The following is a 21506-nucleotide window of genomic DNA, read 5'->3' on the forward strand; positions in this document are numbered from 1 at the left end:
CACAACAGCTGGGAACTCAGGACTTACACAACAGAAAATAAATTGCTCTTTACTTGAAATTAATTAATGGAAAATGTAGATGGATTAATTTGTGTGAAAATCTGTAACATCCACAATGAGCTAGATTAATGTAAAAGAAGTTTTCAACTCTTATGCCTCAATCTGAAGACAGATTGCGCTGTTTTAAGACTGCCAATTGCAGACATAAATTTATATATATATTTTATACATATACATACACACACATACACACTTTCATCTGGACAGCAGTTCCAACTAGTTACAAGTCCTGAAATTCAGTTCCTTTTATGGCAGTTCATAAAGCAAGTTTTCTACATTTTCATCCTTTTATAATATCACACAGGCTAAGAAGTTTTAAATTTACCCTCTGGAATTTAACTTACTGCATCCCTGCTGGTGGACTTCATGATCTCACTCAAACCAATGCAGACACCTTGTCTCTCATCGCTCTTCTCTGACCTCAAACCCTCTTCCAGGATAGGGATGATTTCTGGAAGGATCTTCTCTCCCAACTTTCGAACAAGATCCCCCAGCGTCCGTGCTGCAACCTGTCCCCAACAATCATACAACAGGGTCACTCTGAATTGTTATCACAAGCAACTAGTTAGAATGTGTCAACCCCAACTGAACTGGAACATTTCATTCTAACTAGTAAGAGATCTAAGGCAGTTAGCACTATGTACCTCAGTCCATCAGAGTGTTTCAGACGAATACAGACTGCATCTAGATACAATATACGTGCTACGTATACATTCATTAAATACAGTCCATATTGCCACTCTAGACAGTATAAAACCATGTGCATATTTTCACTTCCTTTTAAAATTTTAATGCAAACATCTGAAACCCAACACTTCCATTTCTTAGTCGCATGAAACTTAATGGCTGAGGTGATTTTTTTTTTAATCTCTATTTGTTATACTCTTATATGCCATATTTTATCCATAAGCAAGTGCTCATAGCACAGTTAATGATCAGTGGAGATGGGAACACAGCTATGAAAAGGGAGGTTTACAAAAATGTTTATTTCACCATAGCTGCTCTGAATAAAAAGGGACTGCGTAGAGTAGACACGCATGTGTGTTTAAGAAGGTTAGGTTAGTGGCAGCTTTGGGGTGGCTTATACAAAGAGTAACCACATTCATCAAACACCAGTTATGAACAGAGTAACCTTTGTTAGCAGAGTACCACCTGTGCAGAACCCTTACCGTTCTTTTGTCTGCACAATTACTGGCCAAGAACCCCAACAGAAGACTAAAGAGGGTTGGCAAAATTTCACGCAGTGTGCGAGGTGTGTTTGAGACCACAATTTTCCAGACGTGCAAGGATGCCTGACGAACTACGAGCTGGGTGTCTGATCGGCCCATGTACAGACCTGCCAGAACTCTGTTCCGCCGTTCCACACCAAGAGCACTAATAATGGCCTGAAATAAATAAAAGGAAACCAGTGAAGCCAACGTTGCACTTTTCACCACATGAAACTTAGAAGAGGTATTGCCATCATAAAGGTCACCCCCATAGAATCTCCCCACAAATGGGAACACAGCAACTGACAACAGCACTTACCTTGTTTGACTGGGCTGTTCCGAAGTTGTCATCCTCTGAGGCAGTTTCTGTTGTCATTTTTCCAGTGACTCCTGAGATATGGAATAGAAGATCCCCAAGGAGCTGAACTGAGCTAAACCTGACAAAGGGAGTAAGATCAGTGTTACATGCAGAAAAAAAAGAAAATAAGGGGTACCTGTCCGAACTGACTGTTATCCTAGACATTACCATGGGAGAAAATGGTGAGGAAGAGAACCAGGTCAATGTGAACTGTCATATGAGATGCCATAAAGATCGTTCCGTCAATCTGAGTGAGAAAGAGCACTATAAAGATGATGGGATGGAGGGAATCCAAACTAAAACAGAGATTAGAGAGCCCCCATGTTAGGACAGCAAAATGACAAATAAGCCTTGATCTAAACGATGAAAAGGAGCAAAACAGCCTGTGGGTAAAATCATTTGCACACTGTCTGTCCACTGGCTTCTGTGTTGATATGAATACACACTTGGGATGCCACATGACTGCACTTATCAATAGCCATTTTATAGAACTAATTTTTAGACATCATTATTAGCTATGACCAGGGTTCTTTCCACTTCATGTTTCCACACGAGGGGGAATGATTGTTGAGACAGCACTTTGAAAAAAGAAATGCAGTATGCATATGAGAGTGCTAAATATTACCAGAGAAACCGCTGTGCAAAAGCATTTTAAAATTGTGACCTGGCTAAGTGATCCAGTAGGAGTGTTTTGCACTATCACCTGGGAGAAACTGCATGTTCCATATTCCACTCCATATTCTGAGTCAGAGAGCACTACTACGAAGGCACCACACTTAGTCCACGTGTAGAAGGGAGAGCCTCTTGTTTCAAAGCAGCTCCTACACTTCTTTAAAGAGCAACACTGAGAGGCTCTAAACCCATCCAATCTTCCAATGATGGAAGGATGGTTACTGCAGGGCTAAAAACTTATTCCCTACCTTATTCTCCAAAGGTCATCAAAGAGGCCTTGCTCAAGCTGCGGCAGGAGAAGAGCAATAGCAGTTTCTGCATACATGCTGATGATTCTCTGTCCAGCACGAAGGGCAGTGTCTCGCACAAACTCATTCTCATCTGCCAGAGCCTAGACCAAGAGACAAATCACAATAAAGTGTGGTTTTCAATGTGGAGGAAAATACCAAATAGATGGCACTTGATTTCCACACAGTGAGATGGTGCATTCCTCCCCCTCATCCATTGAAAGTAATGAGTTACAAAGCAGTGACTGCCCAGTGGAGACCTCTTCCCATTTCCCACAATCTCCAAAGTCAAGGATTTACTAAGAGCCACACATAAAACCCAGCAAACAATGCTATCAAGGACCTTGGAAGAGCAAGGAATAGAATCCGCTATGGACAATGCCATGCAAATATCAATTACTTTATTAGGCATTTAGAAATACCTGAGAACTTTCCTTCCCTACGACATGAACTTCCTGCCATCTGCTTCCTACCTTAAGGATGCACGGTATGATTGGCCCAACATAGGGGGTGAACTTGTCTCCAAAGGTGATGGGCAGGTAGTTGAACATCATGATATAACCATCCCGGACATGGGGTGCAATGTCCACTTTGCTGGCTGTAGCTACAATTTCTGGCATAAGTTTCTCAAGCTTTTCTACCCCCAACCCTGCCATGACTTCAGCCAGACCTGAAAAACAACACTTGATTTCAGAACTGGTATACACACAATGATGACACATGCAAACTACTATTTCGTCCAAGCTAAGGAACTCCAACACCATTGCTCAGCTCCTGTTATACTCACCTTGCGCTGCACCAGATCGATCCACTGAACTCTGCTCATACGTCAGCGTCTCCATCAGCCATGGAAGCAAATCCTCAAAGCACGACTCCCCCATGCCCTTCACCATGGCTCCTAATGCCTTCGCAGATACTGTACGCACCTAACGGGCAAGAGAGAGAAGTGTAGAGTTGCAAGATATCCAGTCATAATGAAAGTCATCAAGACAGAGCGATATGGAGGTCTTAATTCCCCTCCCTGATCACTTTTCACAGCTTCTCTCACTATTCTAACCACAAACTAGTTTGTGGAAAGGTTAGGATTAATCCTAATTTATCAGGCAGAAACTCTTCACACTTGAGTAGAACTGTAGTTCTACCAAGACTTACCTCAGGCACAGGGTCCAATAGAGAGGTTTTCAGTCCAGGGGTCACACTGGGTAGGTAAGGAGACAGATCCTGAAATAAAAAGCCCACTGTTTAAGTGCTGGGTTCAAAAAGAAAACTGAGCCATCAGAATCTCATCTTTGTCTGGTAACAGTTGGATACAGCTGTACCCTGGGAGCTTAATACACTGTCTCCACAGCACTGATAATACACAAATTGACTCAGTTTTCCCACACGGTCCTTACAGAGCACTATCACATTAGGCAGGTCACTCAAAACCCTTTCATGCTGATTCATAAATTAAATTTTTGTTTCCTAAATTAAATCCAGCCTCTTCCCCTCAATGCAAGGTTTAATTTTAGAGAGTAACTAGCAATCAAGGAATCAAACACTGATCTTCACGCTACACTATTTCAACTTTTCCTTCTGTGAACCAACACTGAAAATCTCTGTTCATTCAGAAGTAGTGGATTTATGGAGGCATCTCTCAGAGCACTGATATTTACCTATTCTTCTACAAGACTTGTTTGGGGAATGTATATGGCACCAGAGTTATACAGTAGATCAATGGAGAAAATTTATAAGTTGATGGTCTCAACTACGCTAGGATTTTCATTATCTTTGCAGAAGTCACTTGCTCACATATTATCCATGTTTAGTCAGTGGAACTGTTCAGAGTTCTCTTATTACCCTTACCAAGAACAAAACCCCACGCACCAATAAAATATTCCCAGTCTCTTGCTCTGTTAGTCTATTTCTCCTCTCCACAGTAAGCGAAGATCTCCCCAGCACTATACCTTCTGATCAGTCAGGGAGTACATGTTTCCAATGATCTGGGCAGCCATTTTCCTGGTGTCTGTGGAACGATCTTGAAAGGCTCTCTGAACAATGGGCATAATGAGAGCCAGAGACGGTGCATCAATGAAATGGACAAATTTGGTATCCAGCAGGGTCTGCAGGCACTCCTGGGTCTTCCTGGATGGGTCAGTGAGTGCATCCAACAGTACTGGAGCGATTGCTACACATTTCAAAATGGGAGAGAAAAATGCTGTTTGTACATGGAATAGACAAGTGAGACAGCTTCAGCCACAGCAGGTGTCCTCGCGCCCACCCAAAGAAGTGCTAATCCTTCTAAAGAATGACAAAGTGAGAAGTGGCAAAGGGAGCCCTATTGACATTAGCTGAGAAGATTCAGAGAACATTTAGAAAGCATAAAAACAGACACTTGGGTTGCAGTTTTCAGGTTATATCTTTCTAAAAGTGGATTTTGTTTCAAGTTTATATGATTCAATGTGAACATAAACTAAAAGGGTCCTGGCTCTAGGACATGGTTATGAACTAGGGTCTCACATCAGGATGCTTCGAGCAATCAGACAACAGATACACACACACACACACACACACACACACACACACAAACAGGCACAGGGTTCTTACCCAGGATCTCTGGATTCCTGATAACAGAGCCAATTTGCCTAAGAGCCTGCTGTCCTGCCTTTTGCACTTTTACATGGGAGTCCGTGAGCACTTCAGTGAGCTTTGGCACGATATTTGGCAGGCAGGAAGAGAGCTGTTTTGGGGCACAGTATGCCATAGCCCCCAGCAACTCCACAGATCCTGAACACAAAGTAAGAGAAAATTAATGCAACGGAAGAGACTGGCAATGGCAGTGTTCAACTCAAACTCAGCCCCGCAGAGAGCAATAGTCCAGAAAACGCACACATTGCTGAGGTTTTTAAATAATGGGAAGCTTTAAAAAGGGGTGGCAGGGCAAGATTCCTGCTCTTCAGCTACCTCTATAGCTGCAAGAGAACGTTTCTTAGAATCCAGTCACAAGAAAATGCTGCTTAAATATGTTCGGAGACAGATGATGAATGAAGCATTCATTCCAAAAGCTACATGCTCCGCTGTAGCATAACAAAGAGAACAAGATCTCACAGCATTCACTGGGATGAAAGAATAAACCAGACAAGTGGTGTTTCAGTGAACTTCAAGCTCCTCTGAACTATAGCAGAGTCAAACACTAGTGCATACCAGCTTTGGTTCTCCAAGACTCCTCTTCAAGTGCCGCCAGAAGTGATGGTAGCACCAGCTTCACGCCATGCGCGCTGAGGTTGCTCATCACTGCCTTGGCACAGTCGTCTGCAGCCTCGAAGGAGGAAAGAGGACATTTACAATCTGCCTCACTGCTGGTTTCTCCCACTTCTTTAAAGAGCCAGTGGGAACATGGCCCTGGGGTAAAATAGTGTGGCTGTCCAACAGTATAGCTAGTTAAAAGACAGCCCTAACCTAGAGTTAATGCCCAGTGGAATACGATGCTATTGGTTATCAATGAAACCAAGTTCTACTAGCCTGTGGTTTGTACAAGGGTTGTTTTTAATTTAAATAGTTATTCAGAATAAGAATAGTTTTTGCTACCACCTCTCACATTCCTGGTTCTCAGAAACCTTTTACTCACCTCTCGCACATACTGGTTTCCATCTCCAAAACAAAGCAGCAAATGGGGTAACACATGAACCACATAGGGCTCAAAGAGCTTCCCAAGCATGGTGCAGAGCATCTCAAAGGCAAACAGAGCCCCTAGAAAAAGACAGGATAATCAGGAAATAATACACCACTCTAGGTGGGATCAGATTTGCCTGAGGAGCTAAGAGGTAATTTTTTGTGGGAAACTTGAATCCGGAAACCTCCAGGGCATCTCATTCTCCTTCCTTAAACCAGAGGGAAGGATTGTGTTGGGGACTTTTGCTCCCCAAAGAAGGCGCAGAGGCTGATAGCATAAAAATGAAGCTTGGCAGCCTTCTGAGTCCCAGTGTAAGTTAGGATCAGAGTGAAGGAAAGAGAAATAAGGATGGAAAACATTCAGCAGCAAATGCAATGAAGAGGTTTTAAAAACCCATCGCCACCTTTGGACCAGCTTACACGCCTATCCTTACTGCCCTGAGTGAAGCAAGAACCTCCCTAGCAACACCCTTCTCTGAGATGAAAGCGAGGACACATTCCAGAGACTAAGACCCCTTCCTCTACTCCATTGTGAGGTGGGGTTTTTTGTTTGTTTTAAAATATACTGTACAAGAGAAAAATCAAGGTTTCAGGAGACCCACATTCCCTACTTTAACAGTATCAATTGAGGGGAAAAGAGTAACCAGATACAGGATTTCCTAGGCAAGTCAGTCAGTCCCAAGTACAGGTATCAGTATGTCTGGTACAAGTGTCAGCAGATCAAATATAGAAAACTTCAAAAAGATGGAGAGGAGAGGGCCTGCCACTCACCTTCTCGCCGGCGGAAGTTCTTCTTATCCTGAATGGCATCAGTCAGTGTGGTCATCATCTTCTGCTGTTTGAGAGAAAGGATGCCAAGGCCTTTCACCAAGCCTGCCAGTCCATACGCTGCACCTTTGCGCTCAGCATACTTATCAGACTCTAAAAGCAGCTGCATTAGCTTCTGTATCATTCCTCCTGCATCGTCTTTAATTGCAGGCACAAGAGGTGGTAAACAGCTGGCAACAGACTCCTGGACCTATGGAAAAACCCACTAGTTATCCAACATATCACAAGGTGTATGTCACTAACACTATAACCTGTCCCCACCACTCACCTTGCTGAGCCACTGGTATGCGTCCCCCGCGACAGGTTTCTGAATCTGAACCCATGTTTGACTTCAGAGTGTAACTGCTCAGACCCATGGTTTTCAACCTTTTCTCATTTTTGGATCCCTAAAACATCTCAAATGGAGGTGTGGACCTCTTTGGAAATCTTAGACAGTCTACAGACCCTTAGAGGTCCGTGGAGCACAGGCCGAAAGCCGCTGGCTTAGAGAATACACATTCCCTTTATAACACTCTAAAGCCATTGCTCTGTAACTCACTAGTCCTGTTGTGCCTGGAGTCCATATTTCCAGGCACAGGGATGACAGCGAGTGATGAATTCCCTGAAAGTGTCAGAGAATTACCTGCTTCTGCTTGGCTCCTGAGAACTTTTGAAAGGAGGTACCTGTTGGGATGGAGTAGACAGGGCTGCTATCAATTTCGCAACAATTGGTTTCACTTTAGGGTCACTCTTGTCTAGATGTTTTGCCAGGGAGCCCATCAGAATGACCACGCTCTGTCTGACGGCATCGTAGTTGGCATCATTTGGAGCATTTTTCAGGAATTCTTCGAACACCGGCAAGAGAGAGTTAACATTGTCCTGAAAAATAAAATGTAAAACATGTCACCTGCTACTAAAGTCCACTCTCAGAGCAAGGTTTTCTCTGCTCAGCGAGAACTTGTTATCCTCATCAGAGGCTAAAACTATGCAATTATGAGAGTCTCAATTTACAGTTCGTTTTCCATACAGAGATATCACATACACTACAGCATTTAGGACCATGTGGTATCCTACAGGCTCTGGCTATTTCCTGTGAAAGAGCAGTTAGTTCTTAAATATTAAAAAAAGATAGATACACAAACCTGCCAGCCCAGTGAAATGGTGGGCATTACCATGTGGGAGAGCTGGTTTGGATTTCAGCACCCATTCTCTTGTTCCCTGAATTAGTAGGAGCTGGGAGCGAAAGAGGAAAGTGCACCTCATATTGCTCATCTGGCGACTAAGAGCACTAGCTAGTGGTGACAATACTCAAGTTCTTCTTGACTACAGGAACGGGGTGATCACAAAGAGACCCTTGAAGCCTGGATGAGGGAGTTCCAACTCTCCCCTCCCAAATCCATCCAGGGCGCAGTGCTTTGGGTTTGACAACTCATCTTTTCTTGACAAATCCAAACACCAGCTACATGTGAAATACCATATATTTTTACTACACTAAACATGTATTTTCTTTAGCTTTGGGTTTTTTTATTTGATTCATTTTTAAAATGCCAAAGGGTCTAAGATTTGTATGCAAGGCCTCCTACATTATATATATAGGGGGTTATATATACAGTTCTCAGATGCTGGCATCATGAGATTAAAGTTATACACATGACATCTTGTCAGACACAGGCAGCCTCTGATGGTGCTCACTGCCACATCTTCACAGCAGTTACTACTACTTACCTTTGTTTAATAGTATAGTCCAATTCTGCTTTTATTGCACCAGTTTTACACCATTTCAATTCCAGTCACTTCAACTAAATTTAAACTTCTGATTTATCATAGTGTAAGTGAGAGGAGAATCTCAGGCTGTTAGTCTGTACTGGTCACTACTGTAATGTATTTTAAAATTGTTTGAGAAAGAAATTCTCATTAGATGAAGGTTTTCAACAGTTACTTTGTACCAATGGCTTTATCTAATATAGAGGCTTCACCACAGTATCCAAGTCCCACTCATGTTTATCCCCATCTTTAAGGGAAGGAGAATTTGAGCTTACCTTGCCATGGGTATTGAGTGTAGAAAGAGCTGCATCTAGCATGCACTTCCGGACCTCAGTATTCCGGTCATTGAGGGCATCAGGTACAAAGAACTGAAAAAGGGGCTTCACCTGAGAACTATCCAGGTACTGAGAGAGTTTGTTCAAGGCCAAGGCTATGCCACATCTGTATAAAAAAATGTATTGTGTATGAATTGGACTTCCACGATTCAGACCAGTGACTTTTGTAAGCGCTTGTTTTTTGCAGCTATCACACTTCCAATTCCAACAGTTAACGGAGAGAACATCATGGAACCGTAACATTTCAGATAGTTCAGCAGCTGTGCCAATTTTCCCAAAGTGATTATCCCAGAGCAGCAACCACCATTTCACTTTCAGCTCCCTGCTGCAAGTTCCCAAAGGAACAATAATCTGGCATTCATACAGAAACTTTCAGCTGAAGGATCTCAAGCACTTTACCCAAACCCAAACACAAGGATCACTTAATCTACCACTGACAGGCAGTAGGCGTATAACAGTGCACATAAGCACAAAAGAACAGATTCGTTTAAGGGAAGCAGTGACCAATACTCTGTCCAATTAAAACTACAGAAAGCGTTTAAGTAGGCAGAATATAAGTATCCAAGTTGGAATTTATCCAGTTCACTAAGGCTAGCACTGTTATTCTTGACACAAATGCTTGAGCATGGAACAGAGACTGAGAATCTGTTGACAAACCACAAACGAGCCATTTTGACAGGAAAAGATTCTGTTCTTATGAGACTGACAGGGATAAATTTGTGAAGACCAACAGTCTGATACATGGGTGGCAGGTATCATAGGCTGGGGAAGGCTGTGCCTTCCCAAACAGCTATGTGTGGCTCTGCCCATGTTCCGCCCCCAGGCCCCCTCCTACTTCCTGCTCTTTACAATTCCTCTGTGGAGCGGCTCCAGCTCAGGATGGCACTGGGGCCGCGGCCGCCCGCCTGGCGCTCTGGGGCTGGGGCAGCTAGCCTGGGGCAGGGGCAGGGGCCGGTGGCTGGGGTGGGAGGCTCTGAGCTGCGGCAGGGCCTCAGCTGGAAGGGGCAGAGCTGGGGGCTAGCCTCCCGCAGCCAGCGATCCACATGCCACCCATGGTCTGATGGATCTAGAAATGTTCCAGAAGAACATGCAAAGCTGTATTGGTCTGCACAGTTTGCTCTGAGAGGGACAAGTGTCCCACAATAGGGGAGACTACACAATCACCAGTTGGTACAAATGCAGTTTACTCCTCAAACACTTCCCTGGACCATACACTGCCCTCTCACCTACAATAACATGAGCAAAAGCCTGAAGCATCTCATTTAGGAAGCACTGGAAGTGAAGAGCAGAATCTGAAGAGAGACAGTACCTTGCTTCCCACTGGTCAGGTGGAGACTCAGATATCACCCGTCCCAGAGCATCCAAAACTGGAGGTGGCCTCTGCGAGTGGGGAAATGGATACGTTTAATCAGCATGCCTTTCCAAGGATATATACACACACACACACAAAACATGAAGGGAAAAAAACAAAGTTTATAGCAGAAGTTTATTAGCAGCTTGGTCTAGTTTCCTCTCTTTAGCCTACAGAATTTAGATCCATGATGCCTCCCACATCTGTAATGCCACATTTAACAAAAAACAAAGGACATATATGACGGTGCTAACAGAAGAATGTGGTAAGTGCACAGACTGAGTAAGAAAAGGACATAACACTGAGCATGTGTGATTTGTGCCTGTAACTCCACACAAGAGCAGCTACTTACATAGAGCTTCTCCTGGTAAATCTCCATAAGTTTACTCATGACTTCAGCTGCTTGGTTTCGATACTGCTCTACCGCTTTGGAAAGAGCCTCAGCACCAGCTTGACGCACTGCTTCCTCGTAGTAGATAATATCTTTGATCAGCAGGGAACAGAGATCAGGCTGCAACTCCAGACCCATAGATTCCCACAGCCTGCAAGTAACACAAAGAGGTGATTGATCATTCTTCAGACAACTAGAGATCCCCCTAAACACAGAACACCAGACAGATCTAAAGTTGCACCCTTTTGGGGGCAAGACCTACACAGATCCTCGGTGTAAGACCCCATGTGGGAAGGCAAATAAGCATCACTGTTACAATCCACTAAATAGAGTACAGTTCTCACCTCTCTGCCAGTTTTCTTATCTCATCTTCCACATCAAACTTGACCACCCAGAGCCGGCGCAGCAGATTCAATCCATTCTTCTCATCACTGTCAGGTGTTGGTAGCACCATCTGCAGTGCCATTAGTCCCTGAATGAAACGATAGGACATTCAGTGCAAATGTCTGGGCTCTACCGCCATCCTTGGCGGAGATGACCTTCAATCATAATACAGGAAATCTTCCATGTAAAGGAAAATTAGGGATCGATTAAATTAACTTTCTAATGAAGAACGTCTTGACACTTCTTTCATTTTGCCAAAAGCTGCTGCAAATTGCACAAAATGAGTGCCAGAGACAGGGTAATAGATAGGCAAAGAGGATAGCGGGGGGAAACTATTTCAATTTTACTGTGTGAGTGCCATCTCACAGCCATGCAAAGAGACTAACACTTGATTAAAGAACCATTTCAGCATTCTCACACAAAAGAAGTGTTACATTCACCTTTCTGAAGAACACACTTTGTAATTTAACAGGGAAGTTATATTGCCATCCAGTTGCTCAATAATCACCAGTAAAATAGTGACTGAGGACTAAGAAGGAGGGATTAGGAGAACATAAAACCAATGTAATTAGGTACAGCAGCCAAACAACAGCGCTCAGCTGCTTAGAAGTCCAGGCCTAGGTAATTGCCTAGATCAGGAGCCCAATAAAAGACAGAAATCACACCTACATTGAATAGGACGATATACAGTCATTTGCAATTGTTGCCATGGTGAGAAATCCCATAAAAGGGGAAAGAATTATCCGAGTAATGCTGTGCACACTCAGAGGAAGATGCTTGCCTGAACTTGCTTTTCCACAATAGAGCACCAAGAAGTAGAGTTCTAGTAGGTGTCTAGCACTGGACAGGACTCCAGGGTTGGGGACAACTCTTATACTATGCTAGGAGGAAATTTATTCTTCAAAGTAAGTCCATGTCAGGATTCAAGGGGAATAAAAGCACCAAGGCAACTAGACTTTCTTCCGTCAGAACACTTGTGCTCTCGAGCTGGATAACGAAATACCAGCATAACATAAACTACACAAAAAAGCCTCATTAAAACAATGTTAGGATTGCGAAGTCAAGCACTCAAAAGTTCAGAGGTGTCAGAATTAAGATTGTGTGTGCAACCTGAGACACACACTTTGCCAGTGGAGTTTCACAGATACTTGCTGACAACAAAGAAATATCAAAAACTCAGGAATACAGAGTTACATTTCAAGTTCTGGAGAGAAGCGCTTTCTAGTACAGCAGTTCTCAAACTGAGGGTCGGGACCTCAAAGTGGGTTGTGACCCCATTTTAATGGGTTTGCCAGGGCTGGCATTAGACTTGCTGGGACCCAAGGGCTTCAGCCCTGGGTGGTGAGGCTCAGGTTACAGGCCCCCCGCCTGGGGCTGAAGCCTTTGGGCTTCGGCTTTGGCTGTCCGGCCCAGGGCAGCAGGGCTCAGGCTTCAGTCCTCCCTCCTGGGGTCATGTAGAAATGTTTGTTGTCAGAAGGGGGTCGCAGTGCAATGAAGTTTCAGAACCCCGGCTCTAGTGACTACAGACCCTTTTGCCCTTTTCATCCTCAAGCTTGACCCTGACTCTTTCTGCCCCTCCCTCATCCAAGTCCAAGTCTCCTTTTCCCTCCAAATCCCAGTCTTCCCCCAATCCTGGCTCCTCATCCCAAATTTCCCACCGTTGTCTAATCTCAGCCATCTCTTCTCCCAGACCCTGTCTCCTTGGCTGACCAATCCCAGTATCCACCCACTCCTTGCACCAGTTCCCAGATCCAGTCCTCTACCCACTCCTCATGCTCTTCATCCCAATCTACTCCCTCTGTACCCTTTGCACCCCACACCCAGTCCAGCTCTTGTCCTTTCTGCATTTGAGTCAGGAAGCCACCTCCTCCACGCTGCCCAGATGCCAGCAGGGAAAGCACTGAGAGCACAAAAGTCTCTCTGCTCTCAGTTCCTTTGTCTGGTGCTACAATGATGAGCAGCAATTGCATGGAAAGGCCTGCTCAGCTCCTGCAGCCCAGGGATGCAGCATGCCCCATGCAAACAGACTCTTCAGAAAACTAGCTGCCAAAATGCTAACCAGTCTCTATTAAGCTTGGAAGAAACTGTTTGCACATGCTCATAACTTGTCCAAAATTTGGACAGGTTTTGTTGTTTTTTTTTAAATGGGAACAGTAAGCGAGACATGTCTGATACCAGAGGGACCCCCTTCCTGCCAAATTTCAAGTCCCTGCTCCAAAGCATGGAGGTGCTTAAGCTTCTCAGCAAATCTGCAGTAAGAATTTTTAACTTGGACAAAACAACCTCTTGTCCCCTTATCCCAGTCTCAGAAATGGCTGGCCCATTTTTGCTGAAACTTTCTAAAAACATTCAGCCTGAGGCAGACAAGGAAGATTTCAGCCCAAATGGCCCAAAGTTTGGCAAAGTTATAAGCAACCAGAAATAAAGTCTTCCAATGTGAAGCATCAGGCAACCTTTACTATAGGCAGAGCTACCAGCTCCTCCTATCATTATTTAAGGGCAATCAGAACGTTAAAGCGTTACACAGCTGTATGGGGAAGGAGACAAGGATAAGCCAAAACTGCTATTTGAACCACAAACCCAGTGCAGACCCTTTAATGCAATTAATAACGTTCTGACTGTCCATAGTTGGAACATTTAGTAGTCACAGTCTCCCCCTACAGAGCTTAGCCCAAAGACCCGCTTAACAAATGATGGCAACTATCCCAATCAGGAGGTTGGCAGCCTGCACAAAGGACTTAGAGAGCTCCGAGTTTAAGTGGGAAGTCAGAACAAATGTTTCACACCTACCCTGAGAGCGGCATCTCGAACATTCATGCATGGAGACTGCAGGGCCTGGAGTAACACATCAATCTCTTCCTGTTCTGCATAGGCACAGCCATTCTCTCCACTGCTGCTGGTGCACAGAGCTGTCAGTGTATTGGAAGCCAGAACCTGAAACACGATTACAAAGCATTAGAGATCCTATTGCTAGCCTTCTGTCCCATTGCACTCATCATAAATAAAATATAGGTGGATCTGACTACACCGCAACAAAGGAAAAAATCTAACAGACAGTCCAGTGGCAGTGCAATGTGCAGCCAGGAAGAGACTTGGTGCTTTGCTTTCTAGCTGGGAAAGGCTTTTCTGCCTCTCCTCCCCATCAGCATCCTGGCCAATACAGAATGAGCAGTGTAGTTGGACTCTGAAGGGAGCCACTTCTACACTGCTTTGCTGGAGGGACAAGGACCACCACACAAGGCCTTAGAGAGGAAATAAAAGGGACAAACTCAGGGGGAAATGGGGAAGAACTAGTTGGTCCAATAGAGGAGGAACAAAGGCTTGTTATCCTCAGATACTGACACCATATAAAACAACTGGTGGTACGTGAACATCCAGCCTCAGAGATTTAGAAGTGATGGATATATTTCTTAGGTTTAGCTGTTGATGCAGCTTAGGCTGGGTCTATACTGCTAGACCAAGTGGACAGCTCACCTGTAACCGTGGAGAACCTGTTCCAATCACCCTGGTCAGCAACAGCAGCATATCTGTGCGAGGCAGTAACTCAGGGCCATTCTAGGAAGGGGGAGAAAAAAAAAAACAACGTCTTGCCACTCTAATTTGTTCAAATGTAACCCCAAAAGGTAAGAGACAGAGAAAATCCAGTGCTAGCAATTTAGCTGGGCAGGAAGGACACCCACTCCAATGCCAGCTGCACTCCTCCTACACCAGTGAGAAAAAGATCTTGAATCATTACATCTGACACACAGTAGGAATTTGCTTTATCCATAACACTCCTAGGGATTAATTCAAACTAATCCCTATACAAAACAGCCAGCTGGCAGATGCTGGGATAGTGAGCTTAGCTAGGCAATTCAGTACCAAGAGGATAGACACCTTCAAAATATCTACGACAGAGACACTGAAGGGCTTCTGAAGGGAAAGTAATATGTGACTAAGCTATTTGCAAGTAGTGATGGTTAGGTCCTCTACCATCAAATGAAAAAAGTATCTGAACAAGGAGAAATCAGATTATTTGTGTAGCACCAAATGTGTGCTAAAGTCTACCACATAAAGCCTAAGAGGCTGTGAAAAAGAAACAGATACTCCCTATAAACCCTCATCAACTTGCCAGCTTGTGAATTCTCTCAAAACAACAAGTCTCAGACTGATTGTCTAAGAACAGGGGATACAGAGCAAGTCAGCAGCAGGGAGCTAGGGAAACTGCTTCACTGATATTCGAGACGCAAGGTGGGCAAGGGAGTATCTTTTACAGGACCAACTTCTGTTGGGGAGAGAGAGAGAGAGAGAGAGACGCTTTCGAGCTACACAGAGCTCTTCTTCAGGTCTGGGAAAGGCACTCAGAGTATGACAGCTAAATACCGATAGATACGTGCTAACTACTTACGCTAAACTATCTGTTCTATCTTGTGTTTAGCTGAGACTTTCTGAATACTTTTCCCAGGCCTGAGGAAGAGCTCAGACAAGCTTTCGAGCTTACACACTCTCACCCACAGAAGTTGGTCCAATAAAAGATATTATCTCACCCACCTTATCCCTCTACTATCCTTGGACTGACACAACAACTGCATACAATGACTGATATTTTCACATACAATAAATAGCAAGCTCTGCTGAAGGAACAACTTAGTAGCTGCACAGAACTCTTCATCCCAGGGTTTCTCGCTGAAGGTATCAGTGCCCCCATTAACCACTCCTTGGCAACTCTCTAATCTTTAATGCCATTATCTTCAAAGTGATCTCCTCACATTCCTCCAGTTCCCAGGCCTGGGGAATGGATGAACACTGACCTCATCCACCAGTGACGTTTGGCCACTTGCTGATCTCAGTTGAGCATGGACTGTAAGGATCTGCAGGATCTTGACCATGAGTGCCTCCTTCTCTTCACTATCATTGGGCGTCTCAGTCAGCACTGTCTTTAAGAGAGGAAAGACTAAGGAAAATGCTGGGGCTGATAACGATGCAGTGCCTGCAATGGGTAGGGAGAGAGAAAGAAGAAATCCTGTGAGCACAGCAGTCTCTTGGGCCGTCATTTACTCTGTAGATATGCAAGAGATTAATTTATTATACTTTAACTTTTATATTGTGGTATCGCCTAAAGGCCACAACAGAGTTGGGCCCCATTGTGCTAGGCAACACAATAAATGCCCCGAAGAGCTTACAGTCTAAAAGAGACAAGATGTAACAAGTGGACTTGGGCGACAGGGTAAGAAACGTAGCAAAGTGTGCACAATTCTTAGCTATTCTAAAGCAGCAATCACAGCTTACCACCTGCCTAACCACCGTCACACTGTAGTTTCACTTCAACAGCAGTGGCATTCAGGCCCCAGTATTGGGCAAGTCTGAGATGCCTGCTCTCAGTGCTGGTGCATTTTATATTAGTGTGCTGGGCTTTTCATTGAGTGACATTAGGAGCTCAAATGATGTCAGACACTTAGGACCGTGCAGAAAAAGCACAAAAAGAGTAAGAGGAATCACTGAAATTCAGAGGCAAAAAGATGAGATGCTGAGCTCGGCATCAATAGCTGTACTGCTTTTACACAGTACCCAAGCATCCTAGCCAGACCATCCCCTCAAAGGCATCACATGGATTCCAGGGGACAAGACTCTGTTAACTCTGGTTTGAGGCTCGACAAATAAACCATTTAGAACTCCAGTTGTTTGGCAGCTGAGTCTTTTTCTCTCATAGTGAATCAGCTTTAGAACAGTGTGAAACACACACTCCTCCCAGCCAGTCCAAAACAGTGAGGTATTAGAAAATAAAGCATTAGAAAGGCTAGCAAAATAAATAACCCTAATCCCCAGCTTCAGGCTATACTGTCAAGTGTTATTTACTGCAGGGTACAGCATGAATAGAGTCACTGGTTAGGTAGGGACCTGTATTCATAAGAATCCTCCCATGGGACCATAGTTACAGTCCTTTTCCAAATATTGCTAAAAACAGATAGCAGTTAGAGAGCGTGAATACCCAGAAGACACGTTTGCCTTCTACTTGCTCTATCAGTGAATGCAGATTTTAATTTCAAATGGAAGAATGAAGAGCTGTGCAGATACAGCACTGCAGTGTTATAGCCAGTTTCTCTCATGTAGGACACAAGCTGTCAGAGCATTCCAAGGAAGAATTATTAATGACCCTTTTTCCTTATGAAGCTGCTAATTATTTAACACTACTACAAAAGGAGCATGGATGACGAAGCCACAGCTGTGGAATTTGCGCTCTCTAGCAGCCCTCTAGAGCCAAAATACGGTAACTTCAGGGCATATCTCATCATGGATCAAGCATTGGCTTGACTATGGGTTTAAGCAAGGGGAAGTTCTTGATTTCTTTACAGTTAGAAGGAAGGGGCTTTATCAGGGAGGAAAGCTATTTTGCATTCGTTGCAGACAACAACAATTACTGTATTTAAGTATGTAAAAATATGCCCAGATGCTTCAGAAACAGATGATTACATCAACTTTTGAAGGGGTAATTTCACGGTAAACCAAGAAATTAATCTGAATTTAAAAGATTAAAAATATTTTGGATATTAAGAGACATTAAAGCACTGCAGCGTTTAAAAATCTTCAATCTAATGGGAAAAGGCGTTAAATCCAATTTCCAAACAGAAAAGCTGGGAAAGCATTTATCAATGCAACAGGATTTGCACAACAATCTACTAATGAGCAAGTTCTCAGACATTTGTTCAAATAACTGCTGAGTGGGAGGACAAATGTGTATCGTGGTTGTATCCAGCAATGGCCCCTTTTGGGAAAGAAACTTTAAAATGGATCTAAATATTAATGAGACAGTACAGTTGAAACGGATGATATACCGCAGAGTCGCAATATCACTGAGATGTTAAACAATGTATTGAAATGGAAAGCATCATGGTCAATTACTTACTAAACTGTAAGGAATAAGCGTACTGCAACCACAGAAAAGCTGACCGTGGTGGGTGGAGGACTATAAGCACTGGGGTAACAAGGTCTTTAAAAATATTAATAAAGCTGTATCCCAGATTTCCTCTAAAGAACTGTAAGGCTGTATCCCAAGATATTACAGTGGTCATAATGGGACAGGAATAGAAAGGTTAAGCTAGATGGTGAACAACCTAGAAGCCAGGATGAGCCACAGCTCACACGGTAAGCAAGCTGGGGCAACTCAGGCCCTTGATATCATGAACACTCCTTTTTTTCCCCCCTTTTCGCTTAGTCTAATATTTGCCACTTAGTCAACACTTCTGTTAAGCAGTGCTGAATACTAAGAATTATTCTATGTTTGCACACATTTATGAACCATGTTTACAGATTCCTCTGCAGGATGTGGGCCTTAGTATGAACTCTGGGGTAGCATTATTTGTTTGTATTATGGGTTTTTAGTTGTGTTTTTTAAAGAAAAACTAAAAAGGAATAATTGATAGCAATTTTATATTTGCACTTATTGTACCTGTGACAACATGTGTTACTGCTATTACTGCAACCAGAAAAATCTTAGAGAGTAAGACTGGGGGTTTTGGTAAGTAGAGGAGCTTTTCGATCTAATCTGGGGAAAATAAATGTGAAGTTTTAGCTCACAAGAGGCTGTACAAATATCTAAAAAAAAAATTCATCTGGAAAACCCCCCTAGCATTTCTCACCTGGCTCTCCCTTGCCAGTCCTGCTGGGGATGGTGTGTGCATGCAGCAAGCTAACAACTCTGTTAATGGCAGTAGACAACTCTTCCTGGCACCAGGATTCATCTAATTCACATGCCGGTTTCATCAGGCGTAAGGTCACATGACTCACTAAAGTACCTAAATATAATAAAACAGTCTTTGAGTGGACTAAATATAAACAATAAAAGTCATTCCCAGAGGTAAAACATAAATCCCCAAACATTATCAACCAGTGGCGTTGGAGCAATTTTTATAGTGGCGGTGCTGAAAGCCATTGAACAAAGTTGTAAGCCCTGTATATGATGGAAACCACTTCCAGCCAGGGGATGCTGCCGCACTCCCAGCACCCCTCGTTCCAGCACCTGTTACCAAACTTCCAGAGAGAAGGAATTGCTACCCAGAAAGCTAAGGGCTCTCACACCAGCTGGATGAGAGTAGGGGGAACAGAGTACAAGCTCTCCAGCTTATGAGAGATGTCTCCATTTATGTGCATTTCAATCAGATTTTAGGCTAAGCCAAGAAGATTTAGTTTAATTCTCTGATCAGAAATGAGCTGGTTTCTGCAAGAGCCATCAGGAAATCCAAGAAAAGAAGCCTTGTGCATTCAAAGTTTCTCTCAGAGTTCTCCACATAAGGGCCATAGGTCAGTTGTTAGCAGGCCATCAGATGGCACTATGAGTTGCTAGTTACTGACCATTCCACATCCAATGAACAAACATCAAGTTTGACATTAGTTGGTACCCTGCTTGGCAAGCTCAACAAGGTAGCCAAGGACTGAACGATAAATGCGTGCGGACAAAGTAGTACACTGGGGCAGATACACCCATTCCAGGACAGAAAGACTTATCTGTTCTATTGCTAAAACAAAGCAGTGTTCAGAGCTATCTAGCTAACATATTTCTCACACTCAATATTCACTTTAAGAGTTCCAGAAGAAACCATTTACAATCCCATATAACAGAAGCACTCCCTGTATCAAGATTTCTTGTTCAAACACACAACAAATTGCAGACACTAACCGAAAGTCTTCAGTCGGGGAGGCATGACACAGGAAGCTAAGGACAGGAAAGCGATTTTAATTCTGGGAGCAGCCAATGGGGATTTTAACAGTGGCAAGAAGGAGCCTATGAGAACTGGGATGTACTGGGTTAAACCAAGAGGGTTTCTCTTTAGAACAGCATCCAGGAGTCCTAGAGCTGCTTCCAGTTCGCCATCAAGCTGCAAGAGAAATCATTGCAATGGTTACTCCACAGACTATCTGCAAATCAAGGAAGAGGTTTAATCTTTTGTTTCTGATGAAAAACTGCAAATGGATTGTTGTTGGTTGTTCTTGCATTTTCATTAACTTTTCTTTTAATTGAAATTATTTGTTCATGTCAGTTTGCAGAGGTGACAAAAGTGTGTTGAGTCAAAAGTATCAGAATACCATCCCCTGTCCCCACCCTAGAGCGAACACAGGTCCAATTTCAGGCAAATTCAGTAACTTGCCTCCTTCAGTTGCTTTCTGATCTGAGACTCCTTCTCCAGCTGTGCATGCAGCAACTCCTTCTGTTTAGTAGTCAGCTGCACCTCCTCCTTTATTCCTTTCTTCTTCTTTATTTCCTGTAGGAGAGAGTTATTGACATTATTTAGGGACTATCACCACTATCCTCTCCACACAGGCTGTGGGGCGGGAGGGAAGGAGGTGGAGACAGAGAAAATGCAATCAACTCAAAATTAGCTACTCATAAGGCAACATCAAAACACTGCTCCAAAGACATACAACTCCTACCCAAAGGGCTGGTCTACACTTGAAAATTAGATCAACCCAGCTTCCTCACTCAGGGGTGAGAAAGCTCCACATGCCTAATCCTAACGTATTTAAACTGTCCTAAATCCCCAAACAGACAACGCTAGATTAGCAGAAGAATTCTTCCGCCAACCTAGCTACCGACTCTCGGGGAGGTGGATTACCTATGCTGATGGGAAACCACTTCCCTTTGGCATATGTAGTGTCTACACTGAAGCGCTGCAGCATTTCAAACCTAGACAAGACCTAAAATGCAGAACGAAGCTCCATGAATTCACAACACAACAGAGCATCCCATCAGCAGCAAGGCACCAGTCTTGCCCAGCGTTTGTTCAGCAAGGAATTATTCAATGAGCTGCCTTTCAGTGGCAACAGCTGTATGCAATATTTCCACTGACTAGATCAGGGAAATTAGAGGCCTCCAAATAAATCTGGGGGATTTTTTCCAGCAAATTACACTTTCACACTTGAATACAGCTACCCAATTTAAACAGGATTTACCACTTGTCCCATACAATAATGGGAATTAGATGGGTTTCAGAGTAGCAGCCGTGTTAGTCTGTATCCTCAAAAAGAACAGGAGTACTTGTGGCACCTTAGAGACTAAAATTTATTAGAGCATAAGCTTCGTGGACTACAGCCCACTTCTTCGGATGCGAGCTGTAGTCCACGAAAGCTTATGCTCTAATAAATTTGTTAGTCTCTAAGGTGCCACAAGTACTCCTGTTCTTATAATGGGAATTAGTCTCTCATACAGACACAAGAAGTGTTAATTTGCTTGCTAAGATTTCAGTTTATCACATTTAGTCCCAACG

At 43.6% G+C, this 21506-nt stretch overlaps 1 protein-coding gene across 1 annotated transcript in view; it reads right to left on the reverse strand.

Moving 5' to 3' along the window:
• The window catches only part of GCN1 (GCN1 activator of EIF2AK4), a 58157-nt gene that overhangs the window by 15142 nt on the left and 21509 nt on the right, over window positions 1-21506 (reverse strand). Inside the window, exons 23-45 of the mRNA XM_054006338.1 lie at window positions 20391-20504; window positions 19922-20120; window positions 18885-19040; window positions 16059-16237; window positions 14743-14823; window positions 14059-14202; window positions 11229-11356; window positions 10846-11035; window positions 10452-10522; window positions 9083-9248; window positions 7728-7922; window positions 7008-7254; window positions 6193-6314; window positions 5769-5883; window positions 5172-5351; window positions 4532-4752; window positions 3738-3806; window positions 3373-3511; window positions 3059-3255; window positions 2547-2689; window positions 1588-1705; window positions 1230-1445; window positions 405-569 (exon numbers count right to left, since the gene is read on the reverse strand). Of these exons, the coding sequence (XP_053862313.1) occupies window positions 405-569; window positions 1230-1445; window positions 1588-1705; window positions 2547-2689; window positions 3059-3255; window positions 3373-3511; window positions 3738-3806; window positions 4532-4752; window positions 5172-5351; window positions 5769-5883; window positions 6193-6314; window positions 7008-7254; window positions 7728-7922; window positions 9083-9248; window positions 10452-10522; window positions 10846-11035; window positions 11229-11356; window positions 14059-14202; window positions 14743-14823; window positions 16059-16237; window positions 18885-19040; window positions 19922-20120; window positions 20391-20504 (3555 nt within the window). The remainder of the gene's footprint in view (window positions 1-404; window positions 570-1229; window positions 1446-1587; window positions 1706-2546; window positions 2690-3058; window positions 3256-3372; window positions 3512-3737; window positions 3807-4531; window positions 4753-5171; window positions 5352-5768; window positions 5884-6192; window positions 6315-7007; window positions 7255-7727; window positions 7923-9082; window positions 9249-10451; window positions 10523-10845; window positions 11036-11228; window positions 11357-14058; window positions 14203-14742; window positions 14824-16058; window positions 16238-18884; window positions 19041-19921; window positions 20121-20390; window positions 20505-21506) is intronic.

This window comes from Malaclemys terrapin, chromosome 16 (assembly GCF_027887155.1).
Source record: "Malaclemys terrapin pileata isolate rMalTer1 chromosome 16, rMalTer1.hap1, whole genome shotgun sequence".
Taxonomy (NCBI): Eukaryota; Metazoa; Chordata; order Testudines; family Emydidae; genus Malaclemys; species Malaclemys terrapin.